The following is a 19,261-nucleotide window of genomic DNA, read 5'->3' as shown; positions in this document are numbered from 1 at the left end:
TAAAAAGTAGAGATGTATATGGTTGATGGCATTTACAAGTTTGGTCGTTTAGGTGTTTTGACTTTGTTGTGGGACATGGCTTGGCTTTTGGTTAGAAAATAAGGTGTTACTGTATAGAGTTCTGCTAAACCAAAAAAATTTTTTTTTTAAAAAAAAAAAAAAGAGAAAAAAAGGGTAAGTTACATGTAACCCTTTTGTTGTTTCATTTATTGTCACATGATCTCCTTAACGTTTCAAAATATCGACTTTATCCTTTATGATTTTGTGTAAAGCGAAAATTTGATGGAAAATAACCTACGTAACGTGGCTAGTTGAAATACCAATAGTGCTTACTTAAATGCTAAATTCATTGATGGTTTAATCATGTTGTATAAAAGTATAGAGAGATTACGTGGATAAATACAAAAATCACATGGGGAACAAAGTGAATATTTATACAAATCATAAAGGAATTATGTGGATATTAAAATTTTATCACACATGCTTTTAAAGCGCGTTTAGTATAAACATCATAACTGATTGTGCATTCTCTCTATTTTTCACTTTACATAAAACTACAGGACAGTTATATGGCTATTTTACAACCTTAGGGAAGTCATCTAACATTAAGTAAAATCACAAGGGGGTAATAAGTAATTTACCCAAAAAAAGGTTTGTTTGGACACATGATTATTTACAAAAAAAATATATATATAGTTTAGTTGTACCATAAACACATTTGCCAATCACTTTTTTTTTAATCTTTTCAACCATCTTTTTATTTTACATACATTATATCACAAAAATCATCTATCTAAAAAGAAAAATAATAGATTTCAAGTGGTCTTTTTTTTATTTTTTATTTTTTGTCCCTTCTTCTCTACTAGCCTATATATCCGATCTTTATCCTTAAAAAAGTTAAACCAAAAAAGGAAAAAAATTTAAAAGAGTGCATTTCCAAGAGAGAGAGAGAGTGGAGTATTGGTTTTAGTCTTTTTAGCGGGACCTTTGCAAAGAGGTAATTAGCTACATTAAGATAAGTGTCAAACTTAGAGCACCTTTGTAAAATGCAAGATCTTCCAAAATGAAGCATAAAATAATGCAGCAGAAAATGCAAGTCTACTATTGGCTTCATTTCATACCAAAAGTTAAAAAATGGATTCAAGTAGTTTGCTTCATTACATACCAAAATGGGGACCTCAAATCATGCAGCAATTTGGTTCATAAGAAGGAAAGACGGACAAAATTTTGACATAAAAAAAAAAGCCTAAATTTTGTGAGATGTGGCTGCTGCATTAGAATATGGAAGTAGAACTTGGAACTGAGGGGTTTCCATCAGGCAGTAGCAGCAGCCAAAATCTTGAAGACTGCTTCTTTAGTTGGGAGCGCTGGGATTGCTCCTTTCTCAGTCACAGTAATTGCACCACAGCCGTTGGCAAACAAAAGGGCCTCTTGTAATTTCTTCTCATCCTGCAGCCAGAAAGGAAAAAACAAAAATTAAGAACTAGTGTCTATGCACCATGGGGTACATTACAATTTGAACATTCTTAAAAAAGAAGAAGAAGAAGGGTTCTGTTCAGTGAAACAATTTGGCCATTTTGACGAGGTTCATATGTGAGATTTCCCTCTTAATTAGTTATTGCTCCAAATAAATCTAAATTACATTATTGCAAAAATAGAGAAAAAATCAAAACCAAAGATTTGATAACACTTAATGGTCTATATTTTTTATAACTATGTGTAAGGTTCAGACTGCATCTTGTACATCGTTTTTCACACTGTGTGTTGGATTCATAAAATTTTATTGTATAGTTACATGTTATTGAAAGTGAATTATACCGTGTGCATACAAAGTTATATTTTGTGCATTTTGCATAAAATCGGCCCGAACGATTTTCCTGACCACCATTCGGCCTATGTCCACACGTCTTGATGAGAATCATCAATTGGTACTCCTTCGAGGCATATATAGTTGAAAAGGGAAACTGTATGTTTCACAATCACTTTTTCATGGCCAGCCAACTTATTTTTTCTATTGGATCGCTTGATAGGTACAGCTTTTGCAAACAATTTGATATAATTGGTTTCGATTCTTTATATATGTTATTTGATCATATATATTTTTCTGTTTTCTTTATATATTTACTTTTCTGGATAGGCAACCACGCTTTTGATCCTATGTTACTTGATAAAAATCTGATATTTGTCCAAATTTTGTCCAAATCATTGTCCAGATTTTCTTCTTCTAGCCTGATTTATCAAGTGAGGTTGTAGAAAATACTGCTTTATTTACCTTGTACAAATCAGGGTCTGTAGCCAAACTGTTCAACAATCCGCCAACAAAAGCATCCCCTGCACCAGTTGTGTCAACTGCCTGGACTTTTACACCATGAACTCTTCCATGAAATTCCTGCATAAAGATTTTGAATAATCTTTTGCACATGATTTATATGCATATTTTCATTTCACCAAGATATCCGAGGTTAATCTAAGGCCAACCTTGGTGTAGTATCGGCAGCCTTCTGGCCCTTCAGTAACAAGCAAAAGCTTAAGATTTGGATGGTAAAGCTTTTTAAACACCACATTGTCATCGTAAGCATCATCTCCTCCAGTCAAGAATGTGATTTCTTCCTCACTTATCTGAAATTCACTCGCGACGCCAAAATGGATGCAGAAATCAAATTAGCATTCCTCCATAGATAATGAGCATGACTAGTAGTACTTAAAATAATTAATAGTGTATTTCTTGAGTCTAAAATCTTGGTAGACATGGGATAGGAGTACCTTAATAACATCAGCTTGATCCCATATACTCATGATGCCTTGTCTAGCAGCCTCAGCTGATGGCCATAGGGGCAACCTAAGATTTGGGTCATAAGAGAGAATGCAACCTGCCTCTTTGGCTACTTTCAAAGCTGCAAGATGAGTTGATCTACATGGTTCCTCAATCAAACTGATCGAGCCGTAGTGAAAAATGCAGGACTGCAAAGAACAAAAGACAAAAGTGTATCAGTGTGTTTGGATTGAAGATTATTTCGAAAAAAAATTCAGAATAATTCAGTAACGCTTTTTATGATGTGACGTGTGTAAGATAAAAAAATGACTAAAAAAATAAAAAGGTGATGGGAAAACGTATCTATGATGCCACAAAAACAAAAAAGTGTATCCAACATAATTGAGTATCCACCAGCTATGATCACTTGCGGAACTGAAAATCTTAAGATATAGTTGCCCAGAGGAGCACATCAGACTTGAATTTCTTTAACGATTTGAAAACAGTTAGGATTATTCTCAGGCTCCGAATGGAAAGAAACAATTAGTTCAGAAATAGCCCTGTTCTGATTTCTAGATAATTAAGCAGCCAGCCTGATTTATATGTTACCTTTCTGATGAGATCTTTGTCGAGTTCTGCTTCAGTGAGAAGCATGTCAGCGCTTGGATTGCGGAAGAACATGAATTCCCGCTCGCCATCAGCCCTTAAGGTGACAAAGGCCAACGCAGTTCTTGCGTGTGAGTCGAATCTCATGCCAGAGTTGTCCACATTATTCTCCTTCAGAATATTAGACAGCATATAACCAAATTCGTCTTGCCCCACCTGAACATGTATCGTTAATTTGTTACCACCACAGGTCCAATACCTCAGAGCTGTTAAACAGTTCATGACAGTCGAACTTTCTGAAGAAATTTGCAGCAGATATTCTTGCTGATGCTAAAGTAACGAGGCAATGATCTAACGACTCAAACAGTTTGATGGAGATTTGATTGATCTATTGACTTGACCCCATGTCATTTTGCTTATTAGCTTTTAAAATTCCTATCTGACAAGGAAAGAAGATGACAATTCTGCGAACATACAAGATGTTTAAATAACGAGATGGATTATTTTCAATTAAGACCTTTAAACCGTGAAAATGCAACAATACAGCCTTCTTCTAATACTGAGATTTCCTTATTAACCCTCTGAGGTTTAACAGCGTGTCAATGAAGCCCCCTTGAACATTCAAGCTATTGCTATGCAATCCCTCAAATGAAATTTCCCCGGTTCCATTGCTACCACAGGCCGATCATCGGATTAGATAGATATGCTTTCAACATAATATAGGTCATGGAAAAGATTTCCGAGACCCCACCAAAGTACGAAAGCCAGGATCTTTAGGAAAATCGAATTCCTATTCGAAGATATTTGAATGCCTCACACTGTCACACATAGCAATTCTAATGCATCTAAGCATGGAACCGAATCACACGTCAGGGATAAAAACCAAACAATACTAGGGGAAAAAAAAAAAGCTAACACATGAGGAGCCAGTTGACAATAAAGCAAAATTTCAAGAACTCTTAGTGATAAAAGTATTGGAGCTGCTTGTGGAACCTTGCCAATGAAAGCAGAGGAGCCTCCAAGCCTTGCAATTCCCACAGCAACATTAGCAGGAGCCCCACCTGGAGCTTTCTTGAAACCTGGTGCTTCAGCCAGTGAAACTCCAGAAACTGTTGGCACAAAATCAATCAACAGTTCCCCAAAGCATGCCACCAGCCCGGGCGACTTCACTGGTGCCCCTGAACGCAATTTTGGCGTATCACCAGTCTTTGGTGAACCTGATAAAATTAAAACCACAACATATTCACATTTTAATGGAGAGATTAATTACTATCATTCTGGATAAAGCCTCAACTTTTACCCCTTTGCATGTCACCAGAATCTTGTACATTTTGTCACACCATATTTCACTTATGCACCGCAAAATTTAAAAACTGTCTCGCGAAATTATGATAGGCAAAGAAATGAAGAGGGAATTATCAGTAGTACCCACCTTTAATCAATTTATCAGAGGAAGAGCTCCTGGAAAATTTGAAGCTGCGCCTCATGGACCGATCCAGGCGCACCGGGAAACAACATCCCGGTTTGATCTCCTTGTTAGATCGATCCATTATGGCAACAGCAGCAGCAAAAGAAGAGGGAAAATACAGAAACTGGATATGATGCTTACATTCAATGCAACAAAAAAATTTATCAAAAAAATGAGATTAAAATGAGAAAATGGCGCAGAATTCGTCATATTAATTGGGGTGCTAGGTTGACTGGTTTCAGATAATAGCCTACTATGTCGGGAATCTTGGGGTTCTCCTAGCACTGTTTTTGCCATTTTTTTTTCCCTACCTTATCATTTGGTTCCTTGGGTGCTTTTATCTGCTGATTTTGATTTAAAGATTATCCCGTTTTTTGTTGTACTCCTTTCATTTGCAACATTGAGAACAAGATCGTTTTCTTCGACTAGAATTTGGAAATTGCTCCATAGAGACTCATATATTTCTGATCAAACAAAAGTAAGGGAACAGCTAGTGATTAAAACGCTCCAAACCAGTCAGTTTGCAGTTCAAGTATAAACATGATTGAGTTTGCACATACACAAATAAAAATAAAAATAGGGACTATCAAATACTAATCGAATTGGCCCACGTTAATAGCGATGGAATTCTTAATCAAGTACATGTTATAACCCCAGAAATTCGTTCCAATACAATATTTTTTCCTCCTTTTAGAGAAGCTTAGAAATGTATTTCCTTACTGTTACGTGTACCTGGCAATTGGGCGGGTTGGGCTGGTTTTGGACGGATTAATATTAGATTTTCATTTAAATGGGTTATATATATCCAATCCGCCCAACTTAAAATTGGATTAATTTTGAATTGGATCATCACAAACTCATGACCCAAATATGACCAAATATATTAATTTAATAGATTTTGATACATAAACTCTCTCAAATACATTTTCACTTACAACAAAAAAATTTCACACACATAAACACATTTTTACATAGATAGACATATTTTTACGCACTAAAACACTCACGATACAAACACACACTCACTTCTTAAACTCATTTGAAATACATTAGTGTGTTTGGATAGTAAATTATTTGAGACAATTTATGAAAAGAATACTGTAGCATTTTTTTGATGTGATGTATGTGAGATAGAAAGGTAATTGAAAAATGTGTAGATGATACAAGCAAATCAGTGTGTGTAAATAAGGTGTAAATAACATGCAATTCAAATACACTATTTTTACACATACAAACACACTAAAATATATCCTAATATACTTTCACAAATACACGCACATACTAACTGTTTAAACTCTAAAAAAGTTAGTGAAATTGTTAGAAAATCTCGTCTCAGGAGAGGTTTCTGGAATTACGCCATATAAAAACGATGGCAAATTGGACCAACCACTTAATTTATATGTAAATCATTATAATTTTAGAAAATCATCCGATCACGTCGTCATTGTTATGATCATTTTGATCTCTAGATCAACGTATAAAAAATGATAATCTTTTGACATTTAATTTGCATGAAACGTTTAAACAGTGAAAAATGAGACAAAATTGTAACAAAATTTGTAATGATTAATTAAACAGTAAAACTCAGTAAGTTTAATACAAAATTTGATGTATGAGTAGCACACAAGTGATGAAATAGTTTATGAACGCTATTGGTCCCCTACCGACTGGTTCCATCCTTACAACACAACCTACATATAACAGAGTTGGCAAATTGAGGGGTTCCAAATTGAATTATTGATTTTTTTTTTTTCTTTTCTTCTGTACGTCCTAATGTTCGAGAGCAAAAAGGGTTCCGTACTCGCAGAATGCTTCGACAATTTTGAAGTCTAAATACGCAAATTTTATCTACAAGGGCCAAAAAGATGGTAGGTTAAGATTCAAACAGTCTACTACGTACGTCATGCATTATAATTCTTGCAATAAGGATCAAAATGCGTAGTATGTTTCAAGTTCTGTAAATACAAAATTAAGTAGCTAGTTATAAAGTACTTTTACTTTCATATGGGATTAACATGTTCAAATCCAAAAGCACAAATCATTGAATTGGTTTTTTGCATCAAACGTATAAAGGACTTGCAAAGAGATATCAAAGAGCCCACCCCTGGATGATGTTACTCTCAATGGCCATGCTCCTCGGGGCAGAAGGACCTTCTGCCGGAGCATATTGATGATGATACCTGTCGGTTGGTCAAGAGAAAACTGAAAGAAATTAGTGATTTGATTCTGCAGATGTTTTTCTTTTCAAGAACTGAGGAGCTTTAAGGAATTCCCTCCCGTTCTAAACTTCAACATAGGAGAATTGTCGTAATTAAGGGCACGAACCCTATCTGTAGGACAGGCTCAGGATCGCAATCCATGGCACTGGGGTGCATAGGAAACATGCTGCTTCCACTTGGTACGCTCGAACTCCAAAGGCAAGGGAGGGCTCTTAAGCCTTGTCCCTCAGCTGCTTCAAGCTGCAAAATATGAAAGAAAAGTGTTGAATTCTATGTAATATAACACAGACTGACTGCTAACGGATGCTACTACGTACACATAATGAACGAATCGAATCATTACCGATGACATTTCCAGGGAAACCTTGATCTTAAGCTGCTTATTCAAGTCCCCAAGCTGCCGCTCCTGCCACCACATAAAATGGTACACTTTGCATAAAACCAGTATGTATGAGCAGGAAATGAAAGAAGCCGCATCCTTGGCTTCCTATCATGACAGTCAACTTCAACTTATAACCATTTGGACATGTTCATGCAATAAAAACTCACTTGACCTTGCAAATGCTTCTAAATCTTGCATCTTCGATCACTAGGCAGTTTTTCAGCAATTAGCAAAACCTATAAGTGACACTGATCCACATTCTTAAACGTTTATGACCTAATTAAAGACATGAACTTTCTCCAGTTTTTTTTTTTTGACAGCATGCAGAATAGGGTCGCTCTAGCTGATGTGGAGGCTCAGGCGACAACTCCATTAGGTGTCAAAGACCAAGAAAACATTTGAAACTTCAGAGACTTCTGGTGATTAAGTGTCAAAGAGAAAAAGGGTATAATCAGAATAATTTAGCAAGAAAGTTTAATTTTCACCTTTCTTCGGAGCTCTTCCATTTGTTCAATCATTAGCTGAGTCTGCAATATATATATATAGGGGGCAAGGGGGAAATGGCATCAGTATCTCATTGGCAGGAAGTATGACAAGTCACCAAATAGCTTACTGTTTATATATATATATAGAGAATGACATTCACGTAAAATTTAGAGGAACGTATCTATAGAAAGTAGAAGCTTCTTGGACATTTATAAAATAATTTCATGTATATCAACTTTGTATGTATTCAGCAAATGTCCTATACGATGACAAAAACAAGACCTGTTTCATCAAAAAGATGGAAAAAAAAAAAATAGTAGCCCAGTTGTATAAACCTTAGCATGAAGTCCATGTTATAAAGTTAAAATCAGCGAGTCAATCGGCTGCTTGAAATTCTTTGTGATCACATCTTTGTTCACCTTTAATATTGTCCCCAAATTTTTTATCAAGATGAGATTCAGTTCAAAGGCCACTGTTTTTTTTTTTTTTCTTTTGCCACGATTTTTCTGTGGGTCATTTGGTCATTTCTCTATTTCTTTCTTTTGTCTAAAAAGGAAAAAAAAAAGACCTTGTTTATTTGTTCATTCTTCTTTGGTGTTACTTTATGGTTTGCAACTGTAATTCCAAACACTTTGTAAGTAGTACCTTCCTTTGCCTAGCCTGGAGAAGAGCTCCCTCAAGCTGCTTTTCAAGATTCTGCAACTCTTTCACATTCAATGGGCCAAGATCTTCCCCAAGTAGGTGCCTTCAAGCATTAACAGTATGATTTTAGAAGTTGCCATAGAGGTTTTATATAAATTCAGTCAAACTGTCGATAGTAAAACCAAGTGTTATAGCAGTGCACTGAATTCACAAAAAGGTCAATATATACGTCACTTCAGGTAACCAAGAAATTGAAGCAAGGGCTGAAATAAAGGAAAAGGACTAATGAGCTTAATTATACAAGGAGAAACGCATAACCTTTGAGCGCGTTGTAGTGATTCGTACTTGGCCTTCAGTTTTGAGACCTCTTGGTACCAGCTCTGTCAAAACAAGGAAAAAGTTGCTAGATTTGCAAGAAAAGGAGTACTCTAGGACCACAAAAACGCTCTATTTTGGATAAACAGTAAGGCATGGAGCGTCCAATGATTCACATGGAGTAACATGTTGCTGGATCATATTTCATGATAATTAATGTGGTTGCTACTATAACTTAACAGATAAACCTGTGTTTCTCTGAATCTGATGCAATGTTGAATGTCTGCATAGTTATAAAAAAAAAAAAAACCTGTGTTTCTCTTTCAGCAGCATTCTCCTGAGGACTCAAGCTGCAACGTTGATATCGCTCAAGGGTTTTAGTTATCCTGCAAATTTAAAGAGGAAATAAGCTGATTCATAATTTGTTATGTCATGTCTATCTGTGCATGGCAACTCACAGGACACCAAATACCAGCTGCTATCTCTAACCTAAAATATGAAAAGAAACAATAGCAAATTGATCTTACTTTTCAAATTTTTGAGGGATTTATAGAAAATTAGAAAGAAAAAAGAAACACATCGAGAGAGATCACCAGCTAGCATACATAGGAAGAGTTAACTTATTTTCACTTCAGCCCTTTATCTGTAGAGCATAACTTTAGGAGCTTGTTTAAAAACTAATTTTCATTACCAGAGACTATAACACATGAAAGCAGATACAAAATTTGGAGCAAGGCCAAGACTTGATGAAGCTAAAGAACAAAAAGAGAAGCAAAACTTCTGCTAAAGGTCCTTGTATTAAGATGCTAAGTCAGTCAGAGACCACAGAAATTCAAATACTGTTCTTGCAAGTTTAGTTTTCTATAAGCTGCTCAACCCATAGAACAAACAACAGGTATTGTCAACCCTAATGCAAGTTTAAGCTACATATATAGGCTATTGACTTTAGCAAACTAGTTTTTTTTAAAAAAAATCTAGTTTGTATTCATATCAATATGCCGACATCAGAAGGTAAATGTAATTGGATGAATCTTTGTATAATTCTCCCTTCTCTTTCTTTCAGGTCCTTTCACCTTATGCACAACTCCAAACCTAAAGCTCTCACTTTTTATTATGCACGGAGGACAACTACATGAGCTTCATTCTCAGATAAAAGAATGCTAATATTATAGCCCTCAATCAAATTGTTTCTAGAGCTACTTCCAGTTAGTATTGCAATTAAAGTAATCACCTTGCAACTTTCATGTAGGCTTGTCTATATAATATGTGCATAAAAACACTAGATTTTTCATTTTTCTTGTACTTAAATAGGCAAAGTTATTCCTTCTTGTAGGTGCACGACAAGAAGCAAATTTTGACAAAACCTATACCCAAAAAAAAAAAAAAAAAAAATTTAAACACATATGTGAAGATATTCCACGATAATAACATTGAAGAATTTTGTTTACATCTAGTGACAAATTTTACCATATGAATGTTTACACAACATGGATCTTGTTTTAGCAAAACGAATTAGATCCTGTTGTCCAAGATGTTCTAGAGGACATGAGCCAAGAAAAAAGGAAGAATGATATATAGCAAGTAAAATACTAGTCATGGATAATTAAATCTAGTAATTATGAAGTCATAGCAATATTTGACAGGCATGCCAATCTCATAGATAATTAAATCTGTCAACTTCCTAATACCATTATTTATGCAGCAATTAAAGGTGCACTCCTGCCTGCCAATTGATTAGGGCATTCCCAAGAAAATAAAAGGTAAAGAGAAGACTCAAAATCAATACAATTTAATTGCATATAACGATGAATACAAGTTGAGAGCAAGTGAGGAACCACTATTGATCATTTAAAAAAAATGATAAACATAGGTTAAATGATGCATAAGATGGATGAGAAAGAAAAGAAATTGCACAAAAAACACAAAAAAAAAAAAAGAGAATTTAAGTAAGAAAAAGAAGAATAACTTCCAAATTCGTCAAATATTGAAGCAGATGCAAAGAAGATAGATGGACAAGAAATTTTTGTAGTCAAGCATCATTTGAGCTGTCAAGACAGAAGGCTATCATGTCCTTTACTTTCTGAGCAACTTTGGTTTGATTAGACCAGATCCGCCTTCTGAAAATCCTGAGATCCTCTACTTCTCAAAGTTCCAATCTTTCCCCATGTAGAAAGGGCTTAGAAGTTCGGGCTCAGAATTCTACTGTTACAGCTCCTCTAATATACTTCAAAACACTTTTTTTTTTTTTTTTTGGGTCTTCGTATTTAATTTTTTATCATTATTTGTTTGCTGTATAAATCAACGCACCTAAATGCTGAAGCAAAGAACATACTGTTTCAAAATATTTCTGGAAAACTTCACCAACTGAAAGAAAAGGGAAGATCAATCTCTAAATTTTTAGACTTTCAAAACAAAAAACTCTGAAGCGTTGTAGATCTTGAGATTTCTTTTCTTTTTCGGGTTTTCTTGTTAAGGGAGTAGAGATAATTAGATAGACTGAGGAATAAATAACTGCAGAAAAGATACTTTGAGGGTTAACAACATAACAAGCAGAAAAAAGAAAACATTTGTTGCATAGAAAAGGAAACCTTGACTGGGAGCACAACTCTGAGTCATTTAAGCAAAGAATCCCAGCATTGCCAGTAGAAAGATAAAAGTTTCACTAAAATGTCTAAACTCAAGCAATCATGACTGAGAGAGCCCTATTCCCCCAGATGGAACTCAAAGCAAAGTTACACAAAAGAACATGTATGGCAAAGAATGAGAGCCCAGATGGTCCCTGCTGCAACTGAGAAAATAAGCAAAACCCACATTTCACACTAAAAAGTTTCACCAAATTATGCAACAAAAGGGGCATCATAGCTGAATATGTAAGGCCAAGACACGGGCAACGAAGTAAGAAAGAAAACCCCCACCTATTACAAGCAAAAGCTGCGTCAAAATAATGAACTTATCTTCTTGCAGGCTTTGGCTAATAACGCAACATTATCAAACATTACTGATAACTCTCCAGGCAAACCCTTTTGGGCTTTTAACCCTTGTTTAATTATCCTTTTTTTTTATATGGACTCTAGTGCAATGGCTTGTATGAAGATATTAGGCATTTCCTTGAAGTTATAATGGGTAAAGTAATGATGGAAGAGATATATGTGTGTACGAAAAAAGAACACCAAAGTCTAGTAATGGAACCACAAGATCTAAGGATGAAAAGTGAGTGAAGGCGTGCTCGAGTCCAATGGACTAAGAAAAGCACCATTCTTTTTAGTGTTACTGCAGAAATATCTGGTGAAGCATTAAAGGGGTATTACAGAAAAGGGAAGAACAAGAACAAAAAGAAGAGAAACCCTAGATCTTGCACAGGGATCCAAGAGGGTTGGAGAAGTCTCTGCAGTATGTTGGAAACAAAAAACAACTACAACCTCGTCAGCGAGTCTCTCACCTCTCTCTCTCTCTCTCTCTCTGATCCATTCATCCATCCACCTTTGTACTAATATTGATGATGATCGTGAGAGAACTCTCTCAGAGACCATGAAACGTGTCGATCTCTCGTTGGACCTCAAACCAAAAATACACTCACAAAATCCTTCAAAGTCCCAACCCAACAACAGAACGAAAACAGCGAGAAAAAGGGAACTCAAGGGGCTCAAAAAGCAGCAAAGCCCACATATAAGAACTGCAGTTTCATAAGAATCTGACCACCGGGGCTTGCCCTTTCCTCTTTGCACTAAAATAACAAACATGCAGAAAGAAAGAAGAATTAAAAAAAACAAAAGGTGTCTTTCATGATGGGTTATTGAGAGTAGTATATTGGATTCTTTAAGGAAAACAAAATCTTCAACATGAAGCTTTTCTGACATACACAAAAAGGAAATAAAGATAAACACAAATATTATATATATATATATATATGAATATCATCTATACCCAGAGCTGCCGAACTCGTAGAGCTTGCCGCGACTTGAAAAAATGATGAGAGCAACTTCAGCATCACAAAGAACAGAAAGTTCATAAGCTTTCTTGAGCAGACCATTTCTTCTCTTAGAGAAAGTCACTTGACGGTTGATCTTGTTCTCTATCCTCTTCAACTCTACTCTTCCTCTTCCCATGTTTTTTTTTCCCCTTGAAAATGTTTCGTACAAAAAAACTTATGATTGAATGGCAAGCGCGTGTGTGTGTGTGTGCAAGCAGCCAGGAAAAAGTGTGATGGTCTTCTTGGATATGAAGAGAAGAGAATATATATTGTCTTATGGAGAGGCCAGGGGCACTGAAGTATTATCTACAGGAGTTTGTACATGTGCATAAATGGGATGAGAATAGATAAAATAGACAGAAGGAAGAGGAGGTAGCCAGCTAGATGGGGAACTGAAGTAATAAAGGTAGCTAGCGAGTACTGAAAATTCCTCCCTCCTTATAAATGGTGGAGCAGAAGGAGATTTTTAATCTTGGACCTTCTCTTACAAGAAAATGGAAAACCTACAATAATTTCTCTTCTTTTGTTAGTGTTTGTTCTCTTTTACAATAGTTGCAACCTTTTGTTTCTTTTCTGGATTCCTTAGTGTACATATGTATGCCTACCTTTTCTTCATGTGAAAAAACAGAGAGTAAAAGGAAAATCTTACTCAATTTGGTGCAGTTACCAGCTAGTGTACTACTGCCACTTCTTTCTTCTATACAATTCTCCTTTTTTCTGCATAACTTTGCTCTTTTAATATTGCTCTTTGTTACCGCAGTATAAACTCCAGTTTTGGGGGGTAACAAAGTCACCCTCACGCGCCTAAGTCATTGGGCTATTTTTTTCCCCCTTTTGTGGGGAGTAGGGTGCGCTACTTTGTGTCTTTGACTGAGTAATTATTTTGTTTTTGTGGGTACATGTATAAAATATTTAGAAAAATATTATTTGCGGTCTTACCATTTATTTTATTAAATAATCTAAAAAATGATAATTATATGATTAAAATAATAGCAAGAGTATGATTAACAAAAAATAAGAGTGCAAATAATATTTTTAATAGTTATTTTAGCCTTTTTTAGGCAAAAAACTTGAGTAGTCATTGAACTATTGCCCGAATGGACTTTTGACTATCAAACAATTTTTTGTCATAAATTAGCCATTAAAATAACTAATCAGCATATCTATGACCATTTCGTCGATTATTGCTCTTAATCTATAAAATAATCATAACCATGTTTTGACAAAAAAAAAATACTCATGGTGGACAAATACACCTTTACATTTTGACACGTGTTCTGAATATTTTGTAGATTAAGAATAATAATCGATAAAATGGCAATGGGTGTACTGATTAGTTAGTTTAGTGCTAATTTGTGACGAAAAAATTGTTTGATGGTCATAAGTCAATGTGGGCAATAGTTTTAGTAGCTGTTGAGAATTTTAGCCCCTTTTTCTAAATCATGAACGCGAGACAATGAGGTGTTTGATAATTTTTATATACATTTAATTCTCTGCATTTTGCCAAAACACCTCCCCTTAAAAAAAAAGTGCCTGAAAAATGCAATAGAGTGTTTCTTAAAAATTTCTCATAAAAGACTTGGTCATCCAAAAAGGAATGAAAATTTGGGAGATAGATAGATTCAAATTTGATATAATTGCTGAAAGACAATCTCCAGCTTTGGTGGAGTTATTTCTGTTCTAGGATTTTTTTTTTTCTGAAAGTTTAAAATAAGGAAATGCATGTTACTCTACCTAATGTCAAGGCAGGCCACTAATTACTAATTAGAGACTTACTTCTAATCTTACAAATTGCTTGTTAACTGGGAACTGCTATTAGCACATTTGAATATGAACTTCTCAAAAAAAACCATTGAGCCATCCCATGCAAAAACCAAAAAAAAAAGAAGGGAGGGGAAGGGGTGTGGAAGGATGATTCCAGATTTGGACCACTAATTTGGCTTGATATAAAGTATAAACTGGATTGTGGCCACTAATTAAAATTAAATATCCTCAATTCGAGGCTAAGGATGTTGGAACATGTCCGTACATATCAAGAAAATACAAGAGATTATGGAAACACCAGAATTTCTGTTAAGGCTAATTGTCATGCATCCTGCCTAATCAAATCATGCAGCTGATCTGAAGAACAACCTTTTTCGGTCAAAGTCCGAGATATATATATATATATGGCTGGCATGAAGTTTGTCCCTCGATCTCTTTCAAATTTCAACTAAACTTCGATGTGAAAAACGCTACAACTGCTCAATCTTTGTTTTAAAGCTGAAACACATAAGGGAAATGAAGTGCGACTTAGTTGGTAAAATGCTTCATTAATTGAGAGGTCACGGGATCGACTCATCAAGGAAATAAGTGAAAAGCCACGTTTAATCCTCTTTAACAAAAAAAAGAGAAGAAAAAATGTTCTTTCTGATGAAGAAGCATCTGGTAAACTAACTTTACAGCAGCAGATTTAATGATAAAAAAATAATAGATGAGTGAAATCCTACTCTTTAATACTTGATTAATCATGAAAGCCATTAACTAATTCCAATTGATGTTAAACCAATATTATTAATCACGAGTCCGATTGAAATTAAATTCTCATTCTTTAACTGTGCTTCTTTCGAATCTGGCAAATGCATCCACTATGCCAAATCTTAAGTTTCCAGATTAATTGTATCTCTGAAGTGTGTTTAATCTGATCTATTAAGCTCTATATAATGCTAACAACTGGAATGATATTTCATTAATTTGAAGCTGCAAAAATTAGGTGCCTGGTCCATGGAAGAATCATAAGACCCGGGACAAAGTTCTCGAGTATTATTCTGCTGCGTTCCTTTCTAATTAATTGTTGGTATACATTTGATTATTCAGGGAAGGGCATCCCTTAAACCACAAGATCTCTAGTCAATTTCATCATCTGGCGGGGATGAAAGATGAATTAAATTATTTGATACTAGAATTAAATTCAATTTTATAAGAGTTCGTTCCAACTTAGTTGGCCAACCAGTCAAACCAAATTTGAATGACGTTTTATGTCCGATAGCTTTTAAAATCGACAAAAACCTCGTTCAATTTTAATTTTGGCAAATAAACAAACCACATTTAAACAAAATTTTAGCTTCGTTAAAATAACTAGGATGTTTGATTTGACTGGATTCGTTTCTCATCTGATACTCAAGAGGTCATAAATATCCTTGTTAATCATTTTTTTTTTTGCATCTCTACAAACTGAAAATGAAAGGCAAAATGTTCTTTTTACAAGTTCGCTCACTTGCAGTAGTAAATGTCATGCGCGATGCTTGGGACAATGAGTTAGTTGAGGGGACGAGTTAATTAGTCTATTTATTAATAAATTTGGTTGACCCAGACAAAAACTAGTACCCTAATCCCATTTTCCTTATGTCCGATTGCCCGAAACGTAGAGAAGAGACTTGGTAACCTTCATTTGAACAAGTACCCATAAATGCAAACAGGGACTCACAGTACGTTTGATAAAACTAAAGATTGAAAACTAAAATCTGAAATCTGAAATCTAAATTTATTAATTTATTAAATTGTTAGTCATTAAATCAAATATATTTGAATGTATATCGCATCCAGTAATAAGTTAATAGTTTATTATTTATTTTTGAGAACAAGTTTTGCCTAGAAAATTCAATGACATTTAATTAATTCACATGTTCAAATTTTGATTATCAAACACGCGTCTGAACATATTAAGATTTGAATCCATTAAATTTAAATGTTAAATTGAATTATCAAGTAGGGCCTTAGTATTACATATGAACATTACATTATCGGTTGTATGCTGAAGAACGAAAGGTTTTAGCTTACAATAATTAAAAAAAAAAAGAAAGATATTAGAACGATAATAATAGGCATGTGTCGTCAAGATAAAAAATGATATTCGGCAATAAGCAAATAAAAAAGCAACCTTCAAAGCCATGTGATCTTATTCGTTATACTTCAATAAAACATATGCTCCACAATTAATAAAGACTGCAGTACTTTTTTCTTATTCGCCGTAGGAAAGTAATTCGACAAATATTTTGTTAACATAAGTAGGTGATAGAACCAAGACTTGTGATCAGACTTTTCTACATAGTCTGAAATGTTGATTATTTGGTAGAATTATTTTTTTGGGCTAATATTTTTTTTTTTCCTCTCTTGGGGGAATTCTAGAAATAAAGTTAGACTTAGTAAAAGCTTGGTACGTAATGTTATTCTTTTTGGGCTTCAAAGACATTGGCAATGTTCTTTTGTTTGCTGATCTATTTTTAATTCTGGGTAAGCTTAACAAAATTTGCCACAGTTGTTGGATTAATCATATACATATAATCATTCTTTCCAGGATTCTAATGATTTAAAATATCGATTTGGCTAATGAATACTCAACGGGCACTCGTTAAGAAGGATTCAGGTGTTAATTTTTTGAAAAAGTATAATTGATCTAAGAAAGTGTCTAAATGTAGAGATGATGTAATAATTGTAACTACTTATAATTAGATGTCAGTTAGGTATAATTTAAGTGTAATATCTAGAGTTCATTCTATAAGAAAAATCATTAAAATATTATTGCGAAAAAAAAATTGTTTATGAAAATATTAGCTTGCTTCCTTAAATCTTGGAAAAACTCACATGCGAATCTTATCCATTCCCAAAAAAAAAAAACCCTTCATCACTTGCCGGTGAGGCAAGGAAGGGTAAGATATGGAGCGTTTGATTTCGCTCGTTTAAGTTCGAATTTTAAGCATGATATTAGACTTATTTGATAATCGAGTTGAACACAAATTTATTGCGAAATTATTTGAATAGATTCGTGAATACATATATAATTATAAAGAATAATTAAATACAAGTATAAGTACGTTTTAAATTATTAAATATAGGTATATATATCTTGTATTTTCTTCAAAAATGTAATTATACATAAATTAGTATTATTTATTTTCTAAAACAAAGAAACATTAATTAAATTTATTCCAAATCATGTATGATTTTTAGAAAGGTATAATTAGATAATTTTCAAACTCAAATTCAAGCTGGAACTTGAGCTCAGAGCCATCTCGCTGAATATAATGAGCTGAGCTGGAATTCAAACTCGAATAGCTGTACAAATTAAAAATCAAATTCAAGCAATATTTATAGTAATTTGTTTAATATTCGATCGAACTAGAACCTTGTTGTATAACGTACAAATAGAATCTAAACGCCAAGCATTTGACTCGTTAAAAGCTCCGATGAAAGCCGGAAAGATCATTTGACATTTCTACAAAAGAAAAAAATCAGAAAATAATAACTGGGCATTGCACAAAATGCATCTAGTTGAATGGTGGATGGATGATGCGGTATAAATATGTATCCCAGGTGAATAGATGGACGTGTGATGTGGCCCCAGTCCTCAGGCAATGGTGATGATAAATTCGTCCTTCTTCTTGTCAAACCCAACCCAGGGGCCAGTGGGCACATCAGAATTCAGGCCTAGACATTATTGAGACAATGCGATTTTACATCAATTGCGCTCTCCCTCTACTTTTATCACTGAAATGACTACACCCCCCTTTGCACGTTTATTTCCATATGACTTTTCTTTTCTTTCTTTTTTTCTTTGTTTTCTTTGTTGTAAGTGCAAGTTTCTTGTCTTCTTTTTCTTTTCTTATTGGACTTTCATGCTCAGATTTACTAATTAAAATTTGAAAAGATTTATAAGGGAATAGTGCAATATCAGCCATTGTATAATTTTGTTTAGAGGATTCAAGCAATTTACAGAAGAATTTAGAATATAGCAGAGCAAAAGAAACCTAAGGTCCGTTTGGCAGAATCTAATGACGCTATTGGGGTTGCATGTAAGACTTCGACATTACAAATGCTCCATTCAAATAAGAAGTTGCTTATTTTAATTTTAAGTTTTTTTTTTTTTCTGGAAATGATTCTCCAATCACTAATTTTCAAGAATCACCTTTAGACGAACACCTTTTTTGCCCAAACTTAAGGAATTTAGAGGAAGTCAACCTCCATCAACATGACATAAATGAGGTTCTTTTGTTAGCATTAAAGAATAATTTTCGTGCTAATGTAAGTTGGCTCAGTTGATAACGACGGTCATTCCTCATAAAGGATCATCATGTTTTTGAATCCCATTGTCGAGGTAAAGATTGTAAACGATCTGTAAAAACTCCTATAAACGATGTATATATAATTTCGGGAGCATATCCTGATCCGTAATGTATTTTATTTTGATTTATCGCATGCAACATTGGAACCACCAGTGCTGTATCAGTAGGTCCACATGCTGGCTAATAATGCTTGTGGGAGGAATTAGGGAAACATAATTGGGTTGTTTTGGAAATAAATGAAAGTTTTATTGTTGGTAAATTCTTTCAATTGTTGGCAGTTATTGATTAGGTGCTACTCATTTACTACTGGAACTTATGAT

General features: G+C 34.4%; 2 protein-coding genes across 2 annotated transcripts; both read right to left on the bottom strand.

Annotated features, from left to right (window-relative positions):
* Window positions 1-1,129: 1,129 nt before the first annotated feature.
* LOC113724681 (probable fructokinase-7) lies at window positions 1,130-5,132 on the bottom strand. Its single transcript, XM_072076453.1, has 7 exons — window positions 4,791-5,132; window positions 4,352-4,575; window positions 3,362-3,574; window positions 2,764-2,961; window positions 2,479-2,619; window positions 2,273-2,389; window positions 1,130-1,449 (listed from the first exon to the last, which is right to left on the bottom strand). Exons 1-7 carry the CDS (start codon window positions 4,906-4,908, stop codon window positions 1,315-1,317), a joined length of 1,146 nt encoding a protein of 381 aa, XP_071932554.1. The 5' UTR covers window positions 4,909-5,132; the 3' UTR covers window positions 1,130-1,314.
* A 1,567-nt stretch (window positions 5,133-6,699) lies between these two features.
* Window positions 6,700-13,260, bottom strand: LOC113733086 (agamous-like MADS-box protein MADS3). The gene is made up of 8 exons (XM_072076452.1): window positions 12,795-13,260; window positions 9,181-9,256; window positions 8,874-8,935; window positions 8,559-8,658; window positions 7,913-7,954; window positions 7,389-7,451; window positions 7,152-7,285; window positions 6,700-7,006 (listed from the first exon to the last, which is right to left on the bottom strand). Exons 1-8 carry the CDS (start codon window positions 12,974-12,976, stop codon window positions 6,916-6,918), a joined length of 750 nt encoding a protein of 249 aa, XP_071932553.1. The 5' UTR covers window positions 12,977-13,260; the 3' UTR covers window positions 6,700-6,915.
* Between the last annotated feature and the right edge of the window lie 6,001 nt (window positions 13,261-19,261).

The sequence above is a fragment of the Coffea arabica genome, chromosome 2c, assembly GCF_036785885.1.
Source record: "Coffea arabica cultivar ET-39 chromosome 2c, Coffea Arabica ET-39 HiFi, whole genome shotgun sequence".
Taxonomy (NCBI): Eukaryota; Viridiplantae; Streptophyta; class Magnoliopsida; order Gentianales; family Rubiaceae; genus Coffea; species Coffea arabica.
This window is presented reverse-complemented; position numbering and strand designations above follow the sequence as displayed.